At 32.0% G+C, this 27,782-nt stretch overlaps 4 protein-coding genes and 1 long non-coding RNA gene across 7 annotated transcripts; 2 read left to right on the top strand and 3 right to left on the bottom strand.

Annotated features, from left to right (window-relative positions):
- The first annotated feature begins 1,109 nt into the window (after positions 1-1,109).
- LOC112421704 (uncharacterized) lies at positions 1,110-2,284 on the top strand. The gene is made up of 2 exons (XR_003011915.2): positions 1,110-1,409; positions 1,493-2,284. It is a non-coding gene; the product is annotated as an uncharacterized lncRNA (long non-coding RNA).
- A 2,898-nt stretch (positions 2,285-5,182) lies between these two features.
- LOC11409434 (rop guanine nucleotide exchange factor 14) lies at positions 5,183-13,631 on the top strand. Of its 3 annotated transcripts, none has more exons than XM_003612474.4 (8): positions 5,183-5,338; positions 6,905-7,062; positions 10,725-11,117; positions 11,565-11,719; positions 11,808-11,882; positions 12,071-12,340; positions 12,522-12,869; positions 13,087-13,631. In XM_003612474.4, exons 2-8 carry the CDS (start codon positions 6,987-6,989, stop codon positions 13,444-13,446), a joined length of 1,677 nt encoding a protein of 558 aa, XP_003612522.1. In that variant the 5' UTR covers positions 5,183-5,338; positions 6,905-6,986; the 3' UTR covers positions 13,447-13,631. The 3 variants fall into 3 exon arrangements, with proteins under 3 accessions (XP_003612522.1, XP_024640406.1, XP_039690200.1); XM_024784638.2 differs by having other exon boundaries at positions 5,190-5,338; positions 6,942-7,062; XM_039834266.1 differs by lacking the exon at positions 6,905-7,062 and having other exon boundaries at positions 5,215-5,338.
- An 899-nt stretch (positions 13,632-14,530) lies between these two features.
- Positions 14,531-18,348, bottom strand: LOC11413493 (probable LRR receptor-like serine/threonine-protein kinase At3g47570). The gene is made up of 3 exons (XM_003612473.4): positions 15,377-18,348; positions 14,894-15,262; positions 14,531-14,733 (listed from the first exon to the last, which is right to left on the bottom strand). The coding sequence occupies exons 1-3, from the start codon at positions 18,075-18,077 to the stop codon at positions 14,633-14,635; spliced, it is 3,171 nt and encodes a 1,056-aa protein (XP_003612521.2). The 5' UTR covers positions 18,078-18,348; the 3' UTR covers positions 14,531-14,632.
- A 3,192-nt stretch (positions 18,349-21,540) lies between these two features.
- LOC11405832 (probable LRR receptor-like serine/threonine-protein kinase At3g47570) lies at positions 21,541-23,831 on the bottom strand. The gene is made up of 3 exons (XM_039834265.1): positions 22,335-23,831; positions 21,852-22,220; positions 21,541-21,768 (listed from the first exon to the last, which is right to left on the bottom strand). The coding sequence occupies exons 1-3, from the start codon at positions 23,803-23,805 to the stop codon at positions 21,746-21,748; spliced, it is 1,863 nt and encodes a 620-aa protein (XP_039690199.1). The 5' UTR covers positions 23,806-23,831; the 3' UTR covers positions 21,541-21,745.
- Positions 23,832-23,865: 34 nt separating this feature from the next.
- LOC120580619 (putative receptor-like protein kinase At3g47110) lies at positions 23,866-24,926 on the bottom strand. The gene is made up of 2 exons (XM_039834634.1): positions 23,972-24,926; positions 23,866-23,876 (listed from the first exon to the last, which is right to left on the bottom strand). The coding sequence occupies exons 1-2, from the start codon at positions 24,924-24,926 to the stop codon at positions 23,866-23,868; spliced, it is 966 nt and encodes a 321-aa protein (XP_039690568.1).
- Positions 24,927-27,782: the final 2,856 nt, after the last annotated feature.

The following is a 27,782-nucleotide window of genomic DNA, read 5'->3' as shown; positions in this document are numbered from 1 at the left end:
AGATATTCAGGGTTACAAGAATCAGTCTTCAAACCTAATTCTACCCTAGTCTCAATCTCTTCCCGTGACCAAGAGACTCAATCCTAACAGTGTTTTGTTCAAGGTGAATCAAAAACAATCCTAACCCTAGTGTTTGTTGCTAAGAGAAATTCTCTATAAACACTAGTTTGTATGTTGGCTTCTAAACCCTGTTTTCTACACACATAATAATCTGATACAAGGCTTATATTTATAGTGGAAAGCATCCCTCAAAAATTGGAACAAAACAGGCCCAAAACCGCGATTCTGATTTTTGCTGCACGCAAATTTGGCCACCGAATGCACCTGTTTGGCCACCGATTTTTTACGAGACAAAAGTCACCAAAAAACTGGTTAAAAATTCGGCCCCCATGTGGAACCATTCGGCCACCGAATTTGACAGACAGAATACACATTTTTGAGTCACTTTTCAACAAGATAAAAACATGGGAGAGTATTATAATTTCTTTTTACCATCCATGCCAATATATATATATCTATATATATATATATATATATATATATATATATATATATATATATATATATATATTGAAATAAAAAATAAATTAAAATGCTAAAGAAGTTATATCCGATATACTTAAAGGAAGATTCAAACTTCAAATATACTTTAGGAAAATTTCTCTTGTGGTTCGTTAGCTTCATTCCATATAACGATTTAATCCTTTTTTTTCATGTCATTTTGGTCCAGTTGCATATGGACTTTCAAGATTTAAGGCTAAGATTTGTATACAAATACATGTGAGGGACCATAAATTTAAAGATTGTGAGATCAGTGAAAAATAAAATCATAGATTTGAAGGTTACAAATTCATATGCAAATGGACCAAAAGGACCAAGATAACATGAAAAAAAGTTAAATAACTAAATCGTTGTCTGAAATTACATTAAAGGACCACATGACTAATTTTGTTTATACTTAATTAGTAAAAAGAACAAAAAAAATATACTTTTGATATATGAGAAAATTCAGACTTTAATCCCTATAATTAATATTTTATTTTTTATCTATGCAGTATTCTAAACCGTCACTTTTAGTCTTTATTGATTTAATTTTTTTTATCGATGTGACAAACTTTAGATGACGTGGCAACGTGTGATAGGATAAGATTACGTGGAATCTATAAAATGAAAGACATAAAAAAGGTTAAAATTAGGGTAATTCACCACAACTTCATGTCTCTTCTCGAGAGTTCATCATCTTCATCTCTAATCTTCTACATCTGTGAAAATATCATGAAGTAGAATTTGATCTTCGAGTGGGACATCTAGGCAAGACACGCTTCCTTTGTGTTGGTGTGGACTACTTCCGAGGATGTACCACCATTGAAAATACATACCGCAAGTTCTTGAGACGCATTAAATGGAGTGTGGGTATCATATATCTTTTCTTTTACTGTTGTTTAGGTGTTTAGTTTTTTCTATCATGTTAATTATGTTTTCCTTTTTGCAGAAGAGTGATGAGTAAATTGTTCATATAAGAAGATGAATTTGACGCATAAACAACACCCGCAAGAGATGTTTCATACACAATGGAAGTTGAAAAAATTGGAACTGAAATGATGCGATTCATGTAAGCTTTTTCATGAAATTTAAATTGATTTATTGTTATGCATTTATTTGTTTTCATTAACGCTAACTAAATTTATTAGTTGTTTTGTACAGGGTTAAAGATCTCATCTCAGAGAGTGTATAAGGACCTTGATGATGATTCTTGTGCTGATTGTGGAGATGGGGGAGATCTAATTTGCTGTGATAGCAGTTCTTTCAGTTTTTCATCAAAGTTTTCTGGATATAGTAGATAGTCTACTAGAAGGTGGTAGACTATCTGTTATATCCAGACAACTTTGATGAAAAGCTGGGAGGACAACTATCACAGCAAATTAAATCTCCCCGTCTCCACAAACACCACATGAATCATCATTAAAATTCTTATACACTCTCTGAGATGACATATCCATTTTGATAAGATCCTTAGCCCTCTACAAAACAATTAGTAAATTTAGTTAGCGTTAACGAAAACAAATGCATAACAATAAATCAATTTAAATTTCACGAAAAAAGCTTACATGAACCACAACATTTTCGTTCCAATTTTTTCAACAATTTCTCTTTTCATTGCTTCTTCTCCGCCGCTTTCTCATTCACCGCATTACTTCTAGGTTTGCTCCGATCTGTTCATCATTCTTTTTCGTTCTTTTTTCACGTTTTTTTTTATTAATTTCGTGAATTATTGTTATTATCAGCTTATCAATTTCGTAAATTATCATTATTATCATCTTATCAATTTCTTTTTTGTTTTTCCAGGTTTGCTTCTAGGTTCTTATTGTTTGTTATTGTATTTTTGTTGTTGACAATGTTGTTGTTCTTCCTATTTCCAGAAATGGATGAAGGAGATGAATGAAAAAGATGAAGAAGATGAATTAAATTTTTAACTAAAGTCAAAATGACACATGTCCATAAATTAACAGTTTTTTTCACAAATATAACGGAAGGACAAAAAAATGTAAAGATAAAATTAAAGTACTGAAACATATTTTTTTTTTTATCATTTATGGAACCAGAACGATACCAAACAAATAGTTAAGGAAGAAAATAACAATTTAGCTTTAATAGTAGCTAATGTAGAATGAGGAGTGAGAGAACTAAAGAGAGTAAGAGTAGGTATGGGAATAAGCTAGGCCGGCTGTTTACACTGAATTTTGGCAAACAACCGCAGGTTTAAAAATATTTACTTGCAAGATTAACCAGTAAATCTTAAGGACATATTGTGTTTTGTTATTTTCCAAAAACTTAATATTATTCTTGAAGAACTTGATAAATAAAATAAAGTAAGAAAAAGCAATTGAATTCAACCCATTTGAACCCAATCGAAATCGGTGTAAATAACTGTAAATGAATTGCTCAAAAGAAACAAGTAAATTGTAAATTGCAAAGACATTTTAAGAAAATGAACTTAAAGTGTATTTATTGAATGTAAATTGGTACACATGTTCATACATTGCAACTTGTGACTCATTTATCTCTTCCATGCGGATAATTTGAGTGTAAGTTTTTGTATGATAGAATTGTGACCCTTTTTTCCCTAGGAAAAACTACTATTAATTTATACAAATAGAAATAACTGCCTATATTTGAATTTAAAACTATAACTGCAGTAACTAACGAAACTTATCCATTCGATTTGAATTTCGAATGTGTCTTGAAAATATCCGTTGTTTTGACCTTATCCAAAAAGAAACTGCCCTTCGAGAGTTTTCTGTCTGTCGAACCGAGATACGTACCTTCAAGTATCTCCAGTAAGCCCAACTTCGATAAGGATAAAAGAACAATTCCTTCGATTACAAGGTCAACCTACTTTGACTGCATTTAATGATAGCCTTTAAAAATATTGGCTAACACCGACCTACAGGGGCTAACGACCTAGCCTACGACAGGCCAGACCACACCATACTTTTTTGTTAAATAGAGAAGACTTAGAATTTTTTTAAACCTATTTAGCTTAAAAGGCCAGAACACAAGCCTCCCAAAAAGCCTCTTAAGCCTATTAGGCCGACCTATTTAAGTAATATAAATAATATTATTTATTATTTATTATATTATATTTTGTACTTTGAATTAAAATATAAATTTGTAATTTTTTTAAATAATTTAAGCTTTTTTTTGGTAGTGTAATAATAATTTAAGCTTTATTAGTATACCTTAATTTTTTGCATATATAAATATATTAAATTAGAATAGAAATATGATACAATATATAGTCGAATTTCCTAAAATCTCGTGTTGATTATCAAAAGAGAGTTTAATTTAGAGTAAATAGTCAATTTCCCCCCTAAAATTGTAGGTTTCATCAATTACCCCTCTGAAATTAACAAAACATCAATTACCCCCTGAAATTGCATAACGTTAATCAATTTACCCCCTATGTCAAATTTTTCTATTAACTGTTTACGGTTATAATCAAATATCCCCCCTGAAATTTTGCACTTATATGCAAAATGCCCCCTAAACTTGAAAATTTATATATATATTTTTTTTTTATCCTTGACTCAAAAGATATTAAAGGCAAACAAATTAACAATTATTGATCGTATAAATATGTATGAAATGTATGTTTATGCAGCTATTGGTAATATAAATCTTTATGGAAGATATGTTACTCTCATGTGTTTTAAATATATACATATATAGAAGACTTTTTTTTACACAAGTTGGTAATCATGTTAGAGTATGCAGTCATAAAGTACACAAGTCTTTGATAATTGTGTGTCCATATGTTAATATCTGCAGAAGGAAGAAGAAACAAGGCTTGTTGATAAATATGAATGAAAATGATGCACATGACAAAACCATGATTTCTTTGGCATATATTCATTCATTTTCTTGTGAATAGAATTTTTATGACAATAGGTACAATATACTACTTGAAGAACTAAATGTATGATTTTTGGTAAGAAAAAAATCTAAATTTTTAAGTTTAGGGGGCATTTTGCATATAAGTGCAAAATTTCAGGGGGTATTTGATCATAACCGTAAACAATTAACAGAAAAATTTGACGGAGGGGTAAATTGATTAACGTTATGCAATTTCAGGGGGTAATTGAAGTTTTGTTAATTTCGGGAGGCAATTGACGAAACTTACAATTTCAGAGGGGAAATTGACTATTTACTCGTTTAATTTAATTGAATTATTATTAGTTTGCTAGTCCATTTAAACTTATTTAAAGATGTTCATAAGATATAAACTTTTAAACAGACTATCATGCCGTATCATACTTTCAGAAGGTCAGACTCAAGCTTAAAAAGTAAGCCTATGAAAAATCGCATGTCAGACTCAAGGCTTTAAAAAAATATGACTTATCAGACTTAGGCCTTGCAAAGCCTACTTCAACCTAGCCTATTCTCATCCCCATGTAATAGTAACCACTAACCACAATTTGAAAATTGAAAATCCAAAAACTTGATTCACAATTAATATAAACTGCTACTGATACTGATATTGATATGATAGGTCGCTACCCCAAAAGGACCCCACTTTACCAATCCCATTTTCAATCTTAACCGTCTAATCTAAACCAGGTCCAATCAAATTCAACGGTCCAAATTCAGTTACTGTTCATAAGAGCCTCCTTCATCTCTCCATTCTTAAATCCATTCCTTCATAAATTTCTCTCCTCTCAACTCTCTCTCTCTCTCTGCAATATTGAACTCTCACCACTCTTCTTCATCATTGCTATATGCTTAAGCTTTACATCACCATCAGCATTGAATCTTTCACTGCATAACAATGCAATCTAAGGTATGTTCTATTCTACTATTTTGTTATTTTTTTTTTTCAGCTTAAAACTTCATATTAATTTTGTTATTTTTTTTTTTAATTTTTTTTTTGTAATGAACGTTGCAGAAAGCATTTTTCTATCTTTTTGATTTTTTGTGTGTCTTTTTTATTGGATCTTCCTCAATCCTCATTTGCTTTTGAGAAACTTTTTTAATTATTTTTTAAGCAGAAATTAGATACAGAGTGGAATCTGCGTAACCACGAACCAGTGTATTTTTTACTGTTCTGGTTTCAGACTCTCTTTCTGATTCTTTTGACTATAAAGTCACCATAATGAGTACCTTTTGTTATGCACTTTTACCTTTTTGCCCCGTGTATGAATTATTTAAAGATTTAACCAATTATATTTTCATTTTAGAAGTTATTAGGATGGTTATGATGGATTCTCGTTGGTGTTAACTATTCGATTCTTATAGATATAAGTTATAGTTATCTCGAGTTTGATCAAGAGATAAATTAAACTCGAGTTTTATAGAAGGATTTGACATTCATTACAATTCATTAATTATTTCAATTACTTGATTTATCTATTTTGTTATGATCATTTTTTTTAAGGAATCATTTAAAATTTGTTAGTGTAATTATGCTTTTTTAGCGAAATGATCCGTATATGTTACAAACGTATGTCACATTATTAATTTAGGTGGCCTGTAATTTTATAATGAGACTTTGGGCTATCCTTGGTGAATAATTGATTTGGACGTGGATAACTTAATTTTGTAATTTTTTTTAGTTAATATAGTATATAGTATTTTTAACATAAGTATGATATTTGAGCGAATCAATAGCTGATTGTGACATTTTTTCTTTTAAATTCGTTGGATGTATATTGTACTACATCCGTTCTTTATTATAGGACCTTTTAAAAAAAATTACGGTTTTTAAGAAAGTTGATTATTGTGTTAAATTTGTTGACAAATGATATTATTTTTCCATGTTTACCCTTCTAATAATTAAAATCACAATTCATTATTTTCCTATATTAATTACCCACTACTACTTAAATAATGCACCAAATTAATTTTTCATTGTGAAAATGAACGTGAATGAACCTTGTATATTGAATGTAGACTAGTTGGAAAACAACACAAAAAATTGAAACGTGAATAACCTTTCCCTTTCTTTTCTTTTTTTCTACAAAAATTTGGAATCACTCTTGTTTTCCCACTAAACTTATTGATGTTCTTTCATCAAAGAAAAAAAAGAATTTATTGCTTTTCAAAAAAATATGTAGAGTAAATAGGGGTAATTTTTTAAAGAAATAATTAATGCATTTAAAAATATCAAAAAAGTCTTATAATAAGGGATAATTTTTTTTCTAAAAAGGTCCTATGATAAGGGACAGAGGTAGTAATTACTAATTTGTACATGAACGTGACTTGGTACGTAAAAATAAATGCTTAGGAACACTATGCTGTGACATTATGGCCCATTGCTTCCTGAGTCTGCATTAATTTCGAAATTTCATAGTGTGGGCATTGTTATTATTATTATTTTAGAAATTGAAAAATATTGAAAATTGTACAGAATAATATATTTTGGACATTGTTGGTGACGGTGTCAGAGTAAGAGTTATTGAAGCCACAGTACATTTGTTAAAGTGAAAGAGATGTTTAGAATGAAGAAAGGACTAGCTTGCTGCAGCAGAGGGAAGAAAATCAGCATTGATTTTCATGACCATGAGAGTAAGTACATACTTTTAATTGTTCCTAAGAGTCTTTTTTTTTTTAACAGAATTAAGAGTCACCTAATTATAAACTATAGTTTGTTTTGTTAATTATTTATCCTATGTTAGTAGGATAAAATCATAACTATTTGGTAACCGTTTTCTCTCACAAACTTATTTATTTTTGTTACTTTGTCTATGGTTGTATTTGACCTAGATTTGAATTTGAAATGCATAGCTACTTCTCTCTATGTTTCTAAAGAAACTAGTTCTAGACTATATTTCTATCATTCTATGTTTGAGCAAGTCCTTTATTGTAGGACACATTTATACCTGTCCTACAGTCCCACCCTCACGAGTCATAAATAGGCATTAAACCTTCGCTATTGTTTTATGCGACATACCAAGCACATAAACTTCACATTAAAAAAAGATAGCTGTCTCAACATAAAAGGATACATTTTTTGTTTTGAAAAGATAAAGGATACATTAAAATTCCACAGAATTTTAAAATATATAAAAGGTATGACTTCTGTTTCGTTTTGCTTAATATTTAAGTTTACTATGGCTCATTTTTTTTTTTTATTTTTTAAATTTTATTGTAATGATAGTGAGTTGAAGACGACTCTAATCATCTTGTAATGATATCCACAGAAAGGACTCTTAAGATGAGAATTGTTTGCCAATGGATTGTAGCTAGTGGTCCAATGAAAATAACTTCCACACTAAAGTTTCATTTGCGATTAAATATTTTGGTTACTTAAATTTAAAGTAAGGAGATGCTGTCTCAATTTAAAATAGAGAAGATTTCAGGGTTTTCTGACCAACTATACATATATTTCTCTTACAATGGATTAGTTATTTTTCTTACAAATTTGTGAGATAATGAGGACTTCATACTTCACCAAATTTATGAAATGATGACAAAACTATAATTAAAATTGAGAGCCATCTATTCGTCATAAATGTCATCACTCTTCAAAGATGCTTACCGTTTTAAGGATGAAAATGATGTGTAGCCCTAAAGACAAAGGGTGGCATCCCACAACTTGAACCATTTGTTATGTTCTATCATTTTAGATGTGATAAGGGTGTTGTCGTTTTGATTTAGATCAAGCATGTAGGAGGTTGATGTGTAAGGTTAGTATGATGTTTCAAATCACAATCTGAAGGTGGGTAATACATTAACAAGACGTGTTTGTGGTGGACCATCAGTGTTTTTATTAGGCCTAACTACTACCCGTTTTACTTCCACTCCATGGTCCTTCTCAAGGACACTCACAAAATTTAGTTTGTGGCTTCACCGTGGGGTAGCGGGTGGTTTAAAACCCAAACCGGCGATTGATCTGATCAAGACACGGGATCACCGGTTAGATTGGTGAATCATTGATCGAAGCTAAGATTGTTGACCTGGTTCCTACTGAAGATTACAAAACATAGAAAGTATCTACTAGGTAACAAAACTCAAACAAACAATGAGATTATGCGAAAAATATGCAAATCACAAGCTAAAAGACAACAAGATTCGAACCCGCATCCTTGTTAGATATGAGCTAAATCTTTATCAATTGGACTAATTAACTTTGACAAATCTTTTATTTGTTTTTTTGATAATGACAATGAAGGCAAACCTTCAATAATATGTTTTTTTTAAGGACACTAAATTAATATTATGTTTTTTTTTTTTTGTTTGAATGTGTATACTCAAATTCATGTTGAGATAGGAGTACCACCACCCGCATTTTAATATTACAAATTACTTGCTATTTGGATAGGATCCTTTTGTGGGGCTCTCTTCTCTCCTTCTTGGCTCTTTTTTTCTTTCTTTCTCATTATTAGGATTGAAATGCTTGAGTTAGATGCAATCATTGTTCTATCCTATCATTGCCTCGGAAGCTTCTTCGTGTCTTCAAAACTTTTGTCTCATATTAAACGTAATAGTAGTAGGAGCAAGTCTTCTATGGACATAACTCCAGATCGATACATGTGATATTTGTATAAACACCATTTGTTCATTCGATAATTTTATTTGTCGTTAAATTAATACTAGTAGTTAAATGATATTCTTAAAAGTTATAAGGGGGCAATTGAACAAATCGAGCAAGTTCAAATTGACGTAACATAGAATCTATTAATCCGAATGTACCGTGGAGTTTATGAATTTTTATTACTTATAATAGTGAATATTAAATATTCTTTTACGATAAAATGTAAAAAAAATTAATATAGTGCTTATAAACAATGTAATCATGTTTTTATTTTTTTTATATTTTTTTTATGAAATAATATTTTTTAAAATACAAAAGCTGAGAAATAGCTTTTTAATTCATACACATGATCGTTAATTTATTAGTTTAGAAAATAAATATATCAAAACCTTTCCCTTTGTTCACCTTTTTATGAAAAGATCAAAATTAAAAAAACATGAAAGTTCTTTTTTTACAAGTAAAAATACATTAAAGTGGACATCAAAAGAAAAACATTAGTGTTTATAAGCTTATGGAACTTTTTTTTTTTGTTGAAAAATAAGCTCATGAAACTTTTAAACACTTTAATCTTGTGATTGTATAAATCTATGATATGTGTGTGCATAATCTTGTTATTATATATTGAATGATTGATCTGTACTAACGTACTAATTGGTTCTCAAGTTCTCTGACCAAACTTGAAATTAAAATAAAAAATGTCACCAATAATACTTGCACGTGACTATATGTGGTTTATAATTATATATAATCTATGACTTCTCAAGAGTTTTGCTCAAAAAAAAACTTCTCAAAGGTGTGAACCACTAAGGTGTTAGATCTAGCAAACATTCTTAAAAGCGATAAAGTTTAATAAAAATTCAAGTGATTAACAAAAATGATCTTTTAATTGATATGCCATGTTAGTATTACTATGACATAAACAACATGTGTATTTCTGCAATAATAACATACAATAGTACATCAATATGTCATGATCAACTGCATTTGCAGAGATATCCTTGACATTGTTTGGAAGCCGTATAAAAGTTTGTATCAACTACAAAGTAAAAGATATCCGTGATAGAGATGTGATAGAATCTTAATTATTCACTTTTGACCATTTGTGACATACATATTTGTTTTTTTTCCCTTCCTTATTCAAAGTTCTTTAGTATTTGTGAATTACTTTTTTCAAATGAGCCTAGTTGAGCTATTTGCCAATAATAATGCAAATAATTTAGATTTCAGTAAGCCTAAATAATAAAAATTAATTGGGTAATGATGTTTTTTTTTTTTTTTTTTTTTTTTTTTTTTTTTTGTTTAAGTAGCTTAGTGGCAAGAAATTCACCGGCCCCTGCATATATTATGCCTGTCCTACCAACTGAGCTAAGCTCAAAGGGACGAATTAAAGTTACTTTATGTGACCAAAAATATATCATGTTTTAATTAATTGGAAACCATGCTGTTTAGTCATATGCTATTTTTGGATGTATGCCTGCATAGGTTATTTGTCCAACAGCAGAGAATATATTCTTGCATTGTTTTGGTATTGACAGCAAGTTTCATTTTAGTTTTTGCTTAGTTTTTTTTGTGTCAAAGATTTCACTTTGTACTAGACTATATTTGGTTATATGTAATAATATTTTTACATTTAAGCATAACCCCTTTTGGAAAATCATAAATATTTATTAGTTTTTATAATGGAACCTTTCAGGAATTATGACATATAATGGCCTTGAGAGTTGCATTCTAAACAATCAGTCTTATGAAGAAGAAAGCAGAACAAGTAGAGGAGACGGAGGCATAACCGATTCATTTGATGACGATGATTCAAGCTGTTCTTCAAGCAAAGATGCGTTTGGATCATTCTCTTCAAAGTGTTTAACAATGAAAAGGGAGGATGAACAAGGACTTGAGGAATGGGAACTCTCAGAAAGTCCGCAACATTTTCATGTCAAAGAGAAACCTTCTTATGCAATCCAACATTCAGATATTGAAGCCATGAAGGAAAATTTTTCAAAGCTCTTACTTGGTGAAGATGTTACTGGAGGAACTAAGGGCATTACTACAGCTTTGGCACTGTCTAATGCCATCACAAACTTATCAGGTATGCCTTCTTATGCCATCACAAACTTAACTATTTAAAAAGATAAATTACATCTTCAATTTATGAAGTTAACATTATATTACATCATAATAACTGTTAAAATATCTAGTCTATCAAAATTAACATGATTCGTTTCAGGTTTATCTAAGATTGTGACGTTGTTGACTACGAGTGTCTAATTTGGTGCTGAGTATTGAAACATTCTTCATAGTATAATTCAATGATCATGTAAACAAATTTATAGCAGAAGTGAACTAAAATTTATTATTTTCCACTTGAAGCTTATGATGTTTTTATGTTCAAACACCAAAAACATAAAAATCTCTCAACTAATAGAATCAATAGAATTTCACTTGCAAGAGTACATGAACAGTTTCTTATTAATTTCTATTTTTCTTTCGGTTCATTTTTTGATACCAATGTTTGTACTTATATGATAATACACAGTTACTGTTTTTGGTGAGCTATGGAAATTGGAACCGCTATCTGAAGAAAGAAAGAGCAAATGGCGAAGAGAAATGGACTGGTTACTGTCTCCTACTAACTATATGGTTGAGCTAGTTCCTGCTAAGCAAAACAATGCCAATGGTAGAATCTTTGAGGTATTTTTCATTTCAGCTAGTTAAGAAAAAGTAAACTATTTTATACATCCCTTTGCCACCAAATAAGAAAGTTTTGTTCTTGGAACAGATAATGACGCCTAAAGCTCGTGCAGACATTCACATGAATCTTCCAGCACTCCAGAAGTTGGACTGTATGCTTATCGTATGTCATCTCTTTATTCCAATCAACAGTGATCTTTAACGTTCTACTTTTTTTCTTTCAAATTTAGCTATTCTAAGAAAAGTCTTATGTCATTTGTTTTCTACATCTGTGCAATTTTGAACGAGATTTTTACTAGCAACATATTAGGCTGCTAAGTGCAACATTTTGTTTGGATTATTTGTTGACAGGATGCACTTGATTCAATGGTGAAAACAGAGTTCTGGTATGGAGAGGGAGGAAGCCGGACTGAAGGGAAAGACATGAGTGTGCGGCATAGTAAAAGATGGTGGCTTCCCTCACCTCAAGTACCAAAAACTGGGCTTTCTGATACCGAAAGAAAGAGGTTGGTTCATCAGGGGAAGGTGGTACGCCAAGTATTCAAGGCTGCCAAATCTATCAATGATAATGTGTTGCTTGAAATGCCTGTGCCAATGGTTATTAGAGATGCACTTGCAAAGGTAATAGTTTTGTAATGTTGAATAACTTCAAGCAAATAAATTCTAATGCATCGAAGGCTTTTAACCGTATACACTTGATATGTGATTTGGTTCTTGGCATTTGATTGTGTTTATGTTGCAGTCTGATGTTTAATAAATTAAATTGATCTTCATTGATATGTTGAATGTGTCTTTGTTGCAGTCTGGAAAGGCAAACCTTGGACAAGAACTGCACAAGGTTTTGACAGCTGAATCAACTTCTGGAGAAGACATGATTAAATCTCTCAATTTAAAATCTGAACATATGGCCCTTGAGACCATTAATAAATTGGAAGCTGTTATATTCTCGTTGAAAGAGAGAACTATGGAACAAGTCACTGGCAAATCACCGGTTCGAACCTCATGGTCTTTTGTGAAGGGCCCTATGTCAGAAGCTGATAAATTGGAGTTATTATTGGACCGTGCTGAAACACTTTTACAGCTGCTTAAAATCAGATATCCTAATCTTCCTCAAACATTTCTTGATGCTGCTAAAGTTCAATATGGCAAGGTAAGTTTTTTAGTATAACGCATTTGACAAATTATTCTGATTGATGAAACATACGAGTACATATTTTTTGTTATACTTTTATCTGTTCCATCTACATTCCAGCCTTTCTAAACTAAAGAAACCAACAGTTTATCAAGCCATTTTGTTATACATGTGGCCAAAGAGTTTTTCCTAATTCAGTGGTAATGTGATTTGATTTATGTCGTTATCTTTGTAGGATATTGGACATTCCATTATGGAAGCTTATTCAAGAGTTCTTGGAAATTTAGCCTTCAGCATATTGTCTAGAATAGGAGATATATTACAAGAGGATTGTCTAAGCAGTTCTAACTCACTAAGTTGCTCCCCTGGAATAAATATCTCTGAAACTTGGATGGTGGATTCACATATTAAGCAATCCTTACTTCAAAAGATAAACAAAGCAGATGGAAAATGTTGTGACAGTACTTCAGATTTAGAACTCAAATCATTTGATGCTAAATCCAAAGATGTGATAATAGCTACACCAAACAGGAGTAGTGTCTGGTGCATTAGTAGAGAGGCTTGTACAAGTGTGTCTACTCAAAATTCGCCATAGATTTTTTTTATATCGGATTTGTAAATGATATTGTTATTATTATATGCTCAGTATGAATATATAGAAGCAAATTGATATGTTTGCCTTCTCATATTTTTTGGGTTGTTTTAGGCTCTGATAACATATTAGATGTAGAGCTCTTTATTGACATTGAAGAGGAAATATCAGAAAAATTGTGTGTGAAATCAGTACATATAGAGAGTAGGGTAATTCTGATTACATTGAACTGAGTAAAGACAAGATTAGAAATCAGTATATATAGCTATCTAATTATTGTTTAATCAAAAACCAAAGTTAAAATCTAACAAACTAATTGATTATATCAGGTCTTCATGCTGATAAGGTTTTATATGGCATAAAAACTTATTGGACACCTTACCTTGTCACTTATTTAAATATAGTTGGTTGAACTAAATCCAGCCAAATCTTTTTACCTAAAGCAGACAAATAAAAAACCATAGTTTCATATTAACAATAAAATGTTAAGAAAATAGTTTAAGATGCTTAAGAATCAAACAAAAATTTCAATAAAGATTTGATTAAATCAACACCCATTGAATTAACTATACCATGACAATTCTTAGGAAAATGAAGATAAATATGAGAGAAGTATCAATTCTCACTTCATTGAATTAGAAAGCAATACCACATTACTTATCTATAGCAACTAGTAGGTTGCAGACAAATTTACATCGAACAAATTTTCACAGAATCAAATGTTGCAAACTAAATCCAGTTAATAACAAATTAGTAAACTAAGCATTTCCACATATGTATTTTAGTTTTCATTTTAGATTGTCTTTAAATAAATTAACATATATGTAACGGTGTCAGTGTCCTATATTTTTTTCATAAGCAGTGTCGACGTGTCCGTGTCGGAGTCCATGCTTCATAGCATCCTGTTGCATAACTGAGCGAAAATGACATGATTTTTTTTTTTCAACTTTAGTTACTGATTATGAGTGCGAAAATGTAATGAACCACCTTTTAGGTATTCATTAATGGAGGAGAAATTATTCTGTCCTTGGATCGGATACCGAGTTTTCAAAAAAAAAAATTAATGGAGGAGAAATTAGACTAAGAGTGACTAACCAGTTGAGAAACTTTCCTTCATATTCATTCTTGATAATCATACATTTATATATAGCATTTCATAATCCTAACAAACTAACCATGACTCCTCCAATTAGACTGATCCAGATCCTTCAAGAGAGCTTGACTCGTGACCTAAAATATCTAATGCAACTTGGACTTGGGGATTAACATATTTGGGCTGTAACAGAAAACCTGAAATTCAAATCAAGAAGAAGGCCATTATTACTATTATATTTTGAAGTTTAGGAAATTTGAAATGCACAATAAGATGATAAAAATCAAATTAGTCCATAAACAATTATTGAGTTAGTTATGATTCAAATAAATATATAAAAATGTCAGGTTATCTCACCAGTGAGAAAGGCTTTATGGATTGTGTTAAGTTCTCTAGTAACATCCACAATATTCATTCTTTCTTTGGGTGATTCCATTGAACAAAGAAGTCCAATCCTAAAAAGTGAAACTAAGCACTCCTTTAAACTTGGAATAAGATTCTCACTCTTTCCATCTTGTATTTCTACTTCTGCATATTTTGACACAAGATGTGGGTCCAAGATCTTTATAAGATTAGCAGGAAACAGTGTTGCAACAAAGTTATGTAGATTTTGATCATCTTCAAATGCCTCATCAGTGGGTCTTCTACCGGTAAGCATTTCCAACATAAGGATTCCAAAGCTATACATATCACCACATGTGGATACTTCAGCACCCATCCCATACTCTAAAACATGTAGCAAAAGCTATTAATACAATGCCACTAGTAAAACATTAAGTTTACACAAAAACATAGGAAAATTCAAAGAAACGATCAAAGGTTCATGAATTTAGAACATACCTGGAGGAGCATAGCCAACAGTCCCTTTAATTCCAATTGTCTTAGTATTCTTATGAGAGGAACCACCAATGGCCGAGACAAGTCTTGCTATGCCAAAATCACTCACATGTGCAACCATATCATCATCAAGTAGGACATTGCTTGGCTTTATATCACAATGAAGGACCAATTGCTCACATTCATTATGAAGATAATGTAATGCAGAACCAACATCCATAATGATGTTTAATCTATGACTGAGGTCCAATGTTGCTGTATGCTCTTCATTTAAAACCTTGGGATGCAACCATTGTTCTAAGCTTCCATTTTTCATGTAATCAAAAACTAGGGCTTTAAATTCTTGACCTTTGTAATCTGTACTAGAACAACATGTTAAAATCTTAACTAAATTTCGGTGTCTAATAAATTTTAGTGCATTACATTCAACAATGAAACTCTTGTGAGCTCCATTGTTTTGGAGGTTGAAGACCTTTATAGCAACAACATTGTCTTCTGACACAAGATTTCCTCTGTACACATCACCAAAACTTCCTGATCCGATCAAGTTTCTATCTGAGAACCCATCGGTTCCTTGGTATAAGTCTCGGAATGAAACCTTAGCTTCTTGATCATTTGGTGGTGAATCGAAAGATCTTTTTTGATTTATTTTCCTTACCCAGTAGATAGTTATAATAAATAAAAATATGAGAAGAAAAGAAACCATGCTAACTATCACTGCTATCAGCCTGAATATATGGTGTTTTGGGTGTTTCCTACCCTTGATAGGGCATGGTGCTAGATGCAGCTGAGAAATACCTCCACAAAGCTTATTGTTTCCAATCATTGCTACTTTGGATGCATTTCTAAAGACACCATTTGTCGGGACCTCACCTTCCAGCATGTTAAAAGAAACATTCAAGTGTTCTAAACATGAGATATCCTGCATAACATCAGGAATTGATCCAGACAATTGATTTGTTGAAAGGTCTAAATATCGAAGACCTTTGAGAGAAGCCAAAGAGGAAGGTATTGTTCCATTGAAGGAGTTACCTTGCAAAAGAAGGTATTCTAAACTTATACATTCACCAACTGTTCTAGGAAGATAAGAAGATAGTTGATTCTCAGATACATCTAGCATATTAATATTTTTTAGCATACCCACTTCTCTTGGTAAGCTACCACTCAAAGAGTTATGCGACAAGTTCAATAAATTTGATAAATAAAAAAGATTAAAAATCTCTAAAGGTATGGATCCACTAAGTTTATTATGAGAAAGATCTAGGTATTGTAACTTTTGACAATTTCCTATGCTTGGAGGAATATTTCCTTGAAACATGTTACTGTGTACAGCCAACCTAAACAATTGACTGAGATTGCCTATGAAGGGTGGTATATATCCTGACAACTTGTTTTCGCTTAGATCCAAAATTTGCATATTTTGGAACTTCCCTAAAGTAGACGGAACAATTCCATCAAATTGGTTAAGTTCCATGGACAAGAGAGTTAAGCCAACCAAATTTCCTATTTCCATGGGAATTTTTCCTGTTATCATATTACCTCCAAGATATAGCTGTCTAAGATGGGTGGATAAATTGCCAATGAAATTTGGCAAACTACCTCCAAACTTATTATTAGATATAGAAAGCTTTTCTAGTTTACTACAGTTTGTCAAATATTTTAAAAACTCTAAATCTATAGTTGAATTGTTACCGAAATAGTTGTATTCCAAACTCAGCCAGTAAAGATCTGGTAACTTCTCTAGACTTGGAACTTGTCCAACCAAATTGTTTTGACCTAAATCAATTATTTGTAGGGAAGAAGCATTTGCAATGGAAACAGGGATTGGACCTGAGAATTGATTTCCTCCAGGTTCAAAAGATTTGAGATTAGGGAGGGTGTAAAACATGTTGGGTGGAAGTGAGCCATTAAATCTATTCATGGTTAGTGAGAGTTCAGTAAGTGCTGAGATATTGTAAAGACAAGAAGGAATCATACCAGACAAATAGTTTACACCCATAAATAAACCTCTCAAATTTTTGAGACGACATGTTTCTTGTGGAATATCCCCTTCTAAGTTGTTTGAAGTAACTGAAAAACGCGTTAAGCATGAAAGATTCCCTACGAATGAAGGAATTCCTCCGGTTAATTTGTTTTTCCAAATGGTCACATATTGAAGCTTTTTCAAAGAGCCAATTTCAATCGGTATTTTGCCAATCAAATTGTTTCCTCCCAAACGTAACTCTTTGAGATTGGAGCAATGTGTCAGGTTTGTAGGAATTTCTCCTGCAAAAGAGTTATTGATGAGATAAAGTTGTTGCAATTGTAGCAACTGACCCAACTCCTGCGGGATTGTTCCATAGAAGCTGTTGTTCATGAGATTCAAGGTTGTAAGAAAAGTAAGATTGCCTACATATGGTGATATGGATCCATGCAACTGATATCCTTCAAGGTTCAACTCTATAACTCTTTGTTGCATAGAGCTGCATGTGACTCCACGCCACTTACATAAATGGATGGAAAAATTCCAAGAATCTAAGACTCCATTTGGATCATTGGATATTGATTCTTTGAATTTAAGCAATGACAAATAATCAGTTTGGTTTCCTAATGCCACTGCCACAGTTTTGTTTGTACCAAACCACATTATATTTAAGGTAAACAGAAAAAGAAGATGAAGGTGTATGTACATAAGTATCCTTGACAAGCAAGAAAATGACTTCATTTTGTTTAGGACAAAGAGGTTTATGATAAATAGTTTTGTTTTGGTTTTGATAATTATGTGGGAAATAATGAAGAAGCATGCATTTAAATACTGATGGTAAGAGTTAGTGTTGAATTTTTATTAACTTCACACATACAAAAAGATATTATATTCCAAAGTCAAGTGAATTGCTTGAACATACACAGAAGCAGCCAAGCAGGGCACATGGGAGCCAAAGTGAAGTGACAGTGCTATATATGTGATTATGTGGACATTTTAACTCCACGCTTGCTGCATTTATGAGTTATAGGTTAAGATATCTTTCATGAGAATTAATGTTCCAGTATAAAATCCTAATCAAAAGTATATTTAGATAAGGTAGAATTGATGTAAAGGTTAGCCCACACCAGCAAGTGGGCCAAAACCTCTTTAATAGGTTACAACATGCTGAATGAATTGGTCTGAAATTTTTAATTTATTGCTGTTGGAGTTTTGGAAAATCATTATCAATAATTCAACTTGACCATATATATACATAATTTCTCTAGTGGTGTTGAATAAGGTCTTCACTTTCTCCCCAATGTCAAATTATTTGAACAAACTGACATTTTTGACACTGCGTTTGTTATAGTTTATTGACTTTATGAAGTGACTATAACCAAAATGTATGTATCTATTCACTCTTTAAGAACACTATTAGTTTCATCCTTAACTAAATTTTTTGCATTACAATGAAACTAAATATCACAGTTATGTTTACCATAAGTCAACAAATAGAAGAAAAATTATGAAGTAAAAAATCACTGATTAGAATGGGATCTTCTGAAACTTGAAAAGGTGATGCGAGTAGCGAAAACAAGGCCATACATACAAACCTCATTTCCATATCTTTCATCCACCACCTAGTAACCATTAAGACTACTTCGTCTCTGCTTGAATATCAGGACACCACCCTGTTTTGCAAGGAAACAAATGAAGCTGCGAATATATTGAAACTGTAGATGTTGAAAATTGATACTTTATTAAATACGAAATATATGTGTAATTGGTTAGAAATGCATAACAAAGGATCCAAAAATGTTGAATGATTAATTACAGTTTCAACTGAGACATACCTTAATCATACAGTTCAAAGCAGCAATGTTTCTCTTCGGCATTTTGTTGAACAAGTCTCTTGCAATATTCAGGCTACCACATTCTGCATACATTTCAAGAATTGAAGTTGCAAGAATGTCATTACAATCAGATGTCATGTGACCATAAAAGTATCTCCCAGTATCAATGTCTCGACTGCGAGCAAATGCAATCAAAGCATTGAAAATGGTAACCTCAGTTGCTCATACCCAGCGATCAAACAAGTCAAAACAACAACATTCCACTTAGGACTATTATCAAACAGTTTCAACGCGTACTCAATATCTGCACATGAAACATACATTTTTCATGATGCAATTATGCAACTATGAATGCATTTTCCACAATGTATATGAAGTGAATCAACTTGCAACCGGCGCCATCTTTGGAGTGAACTGATAATTTCGCTAAAGTCAAGTGAGTGAACTGGTGTTGTTTGGTAGTAGATATTCATCCCCTTTTTTGTCTTACTAATAATTTGGTTTAATTGCACTTTTTACCTTTAAAGTATTGCGATCATGTGATAATGTGATTTGATTTATATCTTTTTATCTCTCTAGGATATTTGACCTTCCATTTTGGAAGCCTATATATTCAAGAGTTCTTGAAATTTAGCCTTAAACATATAGCTTGTACAAGTGTATCTACTCAAAATTTCCCAAGTAGATTTTTGCATATCAGATTTGTAAGTGCTATTGATATTATTATATGCTCACTATGAATATATAGAAGCAAACTAATAAGTTTGCTTTCTTATAAATTTTGGGTGGTTTTAGGCTCTAATAACATGTTAAAAGTGGAAATATCGAAGAGAATAAAAGTGCGAAATTGAAAATAAAGAGTACTCAGATTGAATTGGGTAAATACAACATTAGAAATCATGAAATATAGATTTCTAATTATTGTTGAGTTAGGAAACATAGTTAAGCTCTAACAAACTAATTGATCACAAACAGAAAGTTAACTAAGTTAACTGAATAACTGAAATTAAGCTGTAATATGCACACACTGTTGTGGTCATAGATTAATCTTTAACAATATTGTGGTTGCCTTATAAACTCAAGCTTCGAAAATTGCAATTAAATTAGCAATTGAATTAATCTTTAATATTTAATTGACGAGTTTCAACATCATGACTTGTTTTGTTATTAGAGATATGAACAAAGATACAATTCTAATGGTATGTGACATGAATTCAATAGTATGTCAGTATGCATATAGAATAAGGGTGTATACTTTAGTTTAGAGGCTTGTGAACAAGGATAACATAATTATTATACTTTTTGTGGTAAACAAGTCTTCAACGACATTTCCACCAAAAATCTCATCAGTGCCAGAGTTAAAAGGACCTGGATATTAATTGGAATAAACTAAACAAGGCAGCTGAAGAAGTTAAGCAAACCCTACAACTACTCCAGCAGACCATAGTTTATAATTTGAGTCACCAAATGAATCTTCAGATTATCATGAGCTTAATAGCTTCATTTCAATTGAACTATGACCAATTGTCATTGCAATCCTTGTAAGCATGAACAGTTTCTCCCTTTGTCAAAGTGTACCGATGAGCACAAACACTCGATACACTCAGGAAAGAAGCCTCATCAGGACTATGGCCGTCAGCCAAAATGTCGAAAAAGAGCTCAAGTGGTTTGCTATGCCTCTCATATTGACTATAAGCATTAATCAATATTCATCACAATAACATTTCCAAGCAAAAATGTTTCTCTTCGGCATTTTGTTGAACCGGTCTCTTGCAATATTCAAGCTACCACATTTTGCATACATTTCAAGAATGAAAGTTGCAAGAATGATACTAGTATTAGATGTGACCATAAAAGGATTATCACCAGCCTTGCAGACACGCTGGAGGATCCAATTCCCAGTATCAATATCTCTACTACGAATACACACAATTAAATCATTCACCATGGTAGCCTTATTAGGCTCTAGACCCTAATTTCCCATATCTTTAAACACCTTCAGAGCTGCATGTCGTTGATCAGTGTTGAAACATACTCCATACTCCATATCTACACATGACAGATACATATGGAGTAACCTAGTAGAAACATAAGAATTTTCCTCAATTCCATATTTCACTATGCAACTATGAATACAATTTCCACAATGTTTATCAGGAATAACATAAGTTTTGTAAAGAAATCCCCCATAGGTTTTTTTCTTCTGTATGTCAGATTTATAAATGCAATTGTAATTATTATATGCTCGCTATGAATATATAGAAGCAATTTGAAATGTTTGATTTCTTATAAATTTTGGAGTGTTTTAGGCTTTGATAACATAATAGGTTGCATAAAAATCTATGTTGAACATACAATTCTTACTTTATTGAATTAGAAAGCAATACAAACAATATTGTTTATTTATAGCAACTAGTACGTTGCAGACACATGTTTCTACCAGAATTCAGTGAATAACAAACTAGTAAACTAAGTATTGCCTAATGTTCCAGCTGGACCATGCAGCTTCTTCAGAAAAGTACATCATGATGCAAAACCTCTCTTTCCATAATGACTTGTAAATTCTGTTCAACATTAATTACAAGGTGTGCAAAAACCTGAAATTCAAATTTTAATTCCATAAGCAATTAACGACTTTGTATGATTCAAATAAGCATATAGAAAAATGAGTTTATCTCACCAGCGAGAAAGGCCTTCCGGATTGTGTTAAGCTCTTTAGTAACATCCATAATATTCATTCTTTCTTTCGGTGATTCCATTGAACAAATAAGTCCAATTCTAAAAAGTGAAACTAAGGATTCCTCTACCCTTGGAATAAGATTCGTATGGTTTCCATTTTCTATTGCTACTTCTACATCTCTTGTTACAAGGTGTGGGTCCAAAATCTCTTTAATATTATCAGGAAATGAAGTTGCAACAAAGTTATGCAGATTTTGACCATCTTGAAAAACTTCATCAGTGGGTCTCCTACCAGTAAGTATTTCCAACATCAGGATTCCAAAGCTATACATGTCACCACATATAGACACTTCAGAACCCATTCCATACTCTGAAACATGTAGAAAAAGATGTAAATACTATATAACTAGTAAAATATTAAGTATGCACCAGAATAGAGTAGAATTGAAAGAAACAACTGAAGATTCAAGAATTTAGAACATACCTGGAGGAGCATATCCAACAGTTCCTTTTATCCCAATTGTACTAGTATTTATATGAGAGGTACCACCAATGGACGAGACCAGTCTTGCTATGCCAAAATCACTCACATGAGCAACCATATCATCATCAAGTAGGACATTGCTTGGCTTTAGATCACAATGAATGACTAATTGCTCACATTCTTGATGAAGATAATGCAATGCAGAAGCAACATCAAAAATGATGTTAAATCTTTTACCAAGGTCCAACGTTGTTGGAGGCTCTGCATTTAAAATCTCAGGATGCAACCATTGTTCTAAGCTTCCATTTTTCATGTAATCAAAAACTAGAGCTTTAAATTCTTGACCTTTGTAATCTGTACTAGAACAACATGTTAAAACTTGAACTAAATTCCGGTGTCTTATAGTTTTGAGTGCATTACATTCAACAATGAAATTCTTGTGTGCTCCCTTCTTTTGGAGGTTCAGGACCTTTACAGCAACTACATTATCTTCTGACACAAGATTTCCTCTGTACACAGAACCAAAACTTCCTAATCCAATCAAGTTTCTATCCGAGAACCCATCGGTTCCTTGGTGTAAGTCATGGTATGAAACCTTATCTAGTTGATGAATTGCTGGTGAATCAAAAGATGGGTTTTGGTTTCTTTTCCTCACCCAATAGATAGCTATGATAACTGAAAGTATGAAAAGAAAAGACACCACACCAACTATCACTGCTATCAACCTGGGAAAATGATTTTTTGTGTGCTTCCAACGCTTGACAGAGCATGGTGGTAGATGCAACTGTGAAATTCCTCCACAAAGCTTATAATTTCCGATCATTGCTACTTGGGTTGCATTTCGAAAGACACCGTTTGTTGGCACCTCACCTTCCAACATGTTAAAGGAAACATTCAAGTGTTCTAAGCTAGAGATATTCTGCAAAACATCAGGAATTGGTCCATACAATTGATTTCTTGAAATATCTAAATATTGTAGACCTTTGAGAGAAGCAAAAGAGGATGGTATTGTTCCGTTGAATGAGTTCCCTTGCAAACGAAGGTATTCTAAGCTTATGCATTCACCAATAGTTCCAGGAATCTCCCCACACAAATGATTTTCAGAGACATCTAACCAATCAATATTTTTTAGCATACCCACTTCTTTTGGTAAGCTACCACTCAATTTGTTTCGTGACAAGTCAAGTAAATTTGTCAAAGAGGAAATACTAAAAATATCTAAAGGTATGGACCCTCTAAGGTTGTTTTGTGAAAAGTCTAGGTATTGTAACTTTTGACAATTTCCTATATTTGGAGGAATACTCCCTTCTAATATATTTCTGTCTAATCTCAAAAAATACAATTGAGTGAGGTCTCCTATGAAGGCTGGTATATCCCCGAATAACCTGTTTCCTTCCAATCTTAACTTTTGTATCCTTTGAAAATTCTTAAAAGTAGATGGAATCATTCCTTCCAAATGATTATCTTCCATGTCAATTGTCTCAAGCTAATTAGATTTCCTAACTCTATGGGAATTTGTCCAGAAATTTGATTAACCCCAATCTTTAATTGACTAAGTGTGGTCGATAAATTTCCTATAGAATTTTGCAAACTACCTCCAAAATTATTATTGGTTAAAGATAGTGATTGCAACTTACTACAGTTTGTCAATGATTTTAAAAACTCCAAATCAATTGTTGAGTTGTCACCTAAAATGTTCATTTCCAAATTTAGCAAATAAAGATCTTTTAGCTTCCCTAGACTTGGAACTTGTCCAACAAAATGGTTGTCACCAATTTCAAATAATGTCAAAGAAGAAGCATTCGAAATTGAAGTGGGGATTGGACCTAAGAATTGATTTGATCCAACTGTAAAATATTGGAGATTGGGGAGAGTGTGGAACATATTGGGTGGAAGAGAGCCACTAAAGCTATTCACTGCAACTGAGATCACTTGAAGAGATGTCATATTATAAAGACAAGAAGGAAATGTACCAGACAATTTGTTGACATCCATTGCTATAGCCCATAACTGTTTTAGGAAGCACATTTCTTGTGGAATATTTCCCATCAAGTTATTATAACCGATTGATAAAATAGCAAGGGATGAAAGATTACCTATTGATGGTGGGATTTTTCCGGATAAATTGTTTCTCTCGATGAAGAAATTTTGAAGCTTTTGAAGAGAACCAATTTGGCTAGGTAATTTACCAATAAATTTGTTTCCTTCTAAGTCTATGGTTTTGAGCTCATAGCACTTTGTCAAGTTTATAGGAAATTCCCCAACCAACGAGTTGTTGAGTAGAAGGAGATACCTTAATTTTGACAAACGACCCAATTCTTGTGGAATGTTTCCATTGAAGCTGTTATTTCCAAGGTTGAGGTATCTCATTTGAGAGAGATTGCCAATATACGGAGATATTGATCCATGCAATTTGTACCCTTGCAACTTCAAGTTTGTAACTCTTTGATGCTTGGGACCGCATATGATTCCATTCCATTTGCAAAAGTGGGTTGAACTATTCCAAGAATCTAGGATACCATATGGATCACTAGATATTAGTTGCTTGAATTGGAGCAAAGCCAAATGATCAGTTTGGTTTCCTAGTGCCATTGTCAGAGTTCTGTTTGGACCAAACCATATGGTAAAAAGGTGAAGCAGATGAAGGTATACATACCAAGACATTAAAAAGAAAATATAACGATTTATTTGATTGAGGAGCAAGAGGGTGTTTGATAATTAGGTGTGAGAATGCAAAAACAAGGTACTTCCCTCTCTTTCAATATGGGTTTAAATGCTAGATGCAAGTTGCAACATGTAGTGGGACATGCTAAAATTTGATTTTGACTAAACAAGTCATCAAATGTCAAGTCAACTGATTAAACAAAAGAAGTAGCACGGCACGGCATATGGGAGCACAACTGCACAAGTGAATTGATAATTATGTGTGATAAATATGTGGAAATTTTGCAACCAAACCTTCTTGATGCAAGATGTATTGGGAAATGCAAAATATAAATTGATACTCCTCTGTCCCAAATTGTATGTTATTTTAGAAAAAATATTTGTCCCAAATTATATGTAGCTTTACAATACCAATGAAATATTAATGTTACTTTTCCTATTATATCCTTAACTATTTATTACTCTTTTTTTTTTTTTCAATTCCTTTATTTATCTTTTCCATATCATTTATTAAGGACAATTTTATAAAATAACTCATAATATCTATTTCTCACATAATATTAATTACATTTCTTAATATGTGTGAAATAGCCAAAACGTCATACAATTTAGGACGGAGGGAGTAAGCTTTACACTAGGAAAAAAAAAAGTAATCAAAAGTCAAGTAAATTGATTGAACAAAAAAGTAGGTAACTTCATCTTAAATAGGACCCCGTTAGTCCTTTTTTATAAAACTATTTTACCAAAAAAAAAAATTCTTGAAATAATAAATTTGTTACAAATGTGTTTATGTTTTATTAAATTGTCCTTTATGTATATATATATATATATATATATATATATTTCATGCTAATAAGGGTATATTTGAAAAAGATGGGTTTTGGTTTCTTTTCCTCACCCAATAGATAGCTATGATAATTGAAAGTATGAGAAGAGAAGACACCACACCAACTATCACTGCCATCAACTTGGGAAAATGATTTTTTTTGTGTGCGTCCAACGCTTTACATAGTATGGTGGTAGATGCAACTGTGAAATTCCTCCACAAAGCTTGTAATTTCCAATCAATGCTACTCTGGTTGCATTTCCAAAGACACCGTTTGTTGGCACCTCTCCTTCCAACATGTTCAAGTATTCTAAACCAGATATATTCTCCATAACACCAGGAATTGGTCCATACAATTGATTTCTTGAAATATCTAAATATTGTAGACCTTTGAGAGCAGCCAAAGAGGATGGTATTGTTCCGTTGAAAGAATTCTCTTGCAAATGAAGGTATTCTAAGCTTACATATTCACCAATGGTTCCAGTAATCTCCCCACACAAATGATTCTCAGAGACATCTAGCCAATCAATATTTTTTAGCATACCCACTTCTTTTGTTAAGCTACCTCTCAATATGTTTCGTGACAAGTCAAGTACATTTGTCAAAGAGGAAATACTAAAAATCTCTAACATTGTGTTTGGTTGGAGAGAGATTGAGAAGAGATAGTTAGTGAAGAGAGATAGCAAAGTCACCTTGTTTGGTTTGCAGAGAAAGAGGGAAGAGAGAACTAAAAAGCATGGGTCCCACCCACTTTTTGTTTCTCCGCTAGACCAAGGAGAAAGAGCAGAGAAGTGGCATTCTTTTTGTTATTTCCAACAATACCCTTTATTTCATTCTTACTTTGAGTTTGTTGTGAACATTTATTATCATCATTCTTTAACTTCATTGTCCAGCGTATATTTTTTTATTTTATGAAGATGGTACATGCTATATTATTTAGATAAAAAAGAGTATATATTACTTTTTTTTTAGAAAGAGGAATATATATTATTTTTTTTAGTAGAAGGAATATATATTATGTTATTATAGTGTTTCACTTTAGTTATTATTATTATTATTATTATTATTATTATTATTATTATTATTGCAATTGTTAATCAACGTAATCTTTCTTTTATCAAGGAATGTAATTTATTTTATATCCATAAAAATATGAACATTGAACTTTTTGTTACCTAATAAGTTAATTTAATTAAAAAAAGAAATCACACATATAGTATAAGGATATTTTTGTCTTTTCAAAAATCAAACACATCTTTCTCTTCTATTTCTGTCCTCTTTCTCTTATAACAAATAATACAACAAATCTACTCTATTTCTCGTCTAATTCTCTCTTTTCACACTCTCTCACCTATTTCTCTCTTCTCACTTTCTTCTCTCAACCAAACACACTCTAAAGTATGGACCCTCTTAGGTTGTTTTGTGAAAAGTCTAGGTATTGTAACTTTTGACAATTTCCTATATTTAGAGGAATACTCCCTTCTAATAGATTTCTATCTAATCTTAAATAATACAATTGACTAAGGTTTCCTATGAAGTCTGGTATATCCCCGGAGAACCTATTTCCATCCAATCTTAACCATTGTATCCTTTGAAATTTTTTAAAAGTAGTTGGAATCGTTCCTTCCTAATGGTTATGTCCCATGTTCAATAGTCTCAAGCTAATTAGATTTCCTAAATCTATGGGAATTTGTCCATATATTTGATTAACCCCAATCTTTAACTCATCAAGTGTGGTGGATAAATTTCCAATAGAATTTTGCAAACTACCTCCAAAATTATTATAGGTTAAAGATAGCGATTGCAACTTACTACAGTTTGTCAATGACTTCAAAAACTGCAAATCCATTGTTGAGCTGTCACCTAAAATGTTCATTTCCAAATTTAGCAAATAAAGATCTTTTAGCTTCCCTAGACTTGGAACTTGTCCAACAAAATGGTTGTCACCGATTTCAAAT

This window comes from Medicago truncatula, chromosome 5 (assembly GCF_003473485.1).
Source record: "Medicago truncatula cultivar Jemalong A17 chromosome 5, MtrunA17r5.0-ANR, whole genome shotgun sequence".
Classification (NCBI taxonomy): domain Eukaryota; kingdom Viridiplantae; phylum Streptophyta; class Magnoliopsida; order Fabales; family Fabaceae; genus Medicago; species Medicago truncatula.
This window is presented reverse-complemented; position numbering and strand designations above follow the sequence as displayed.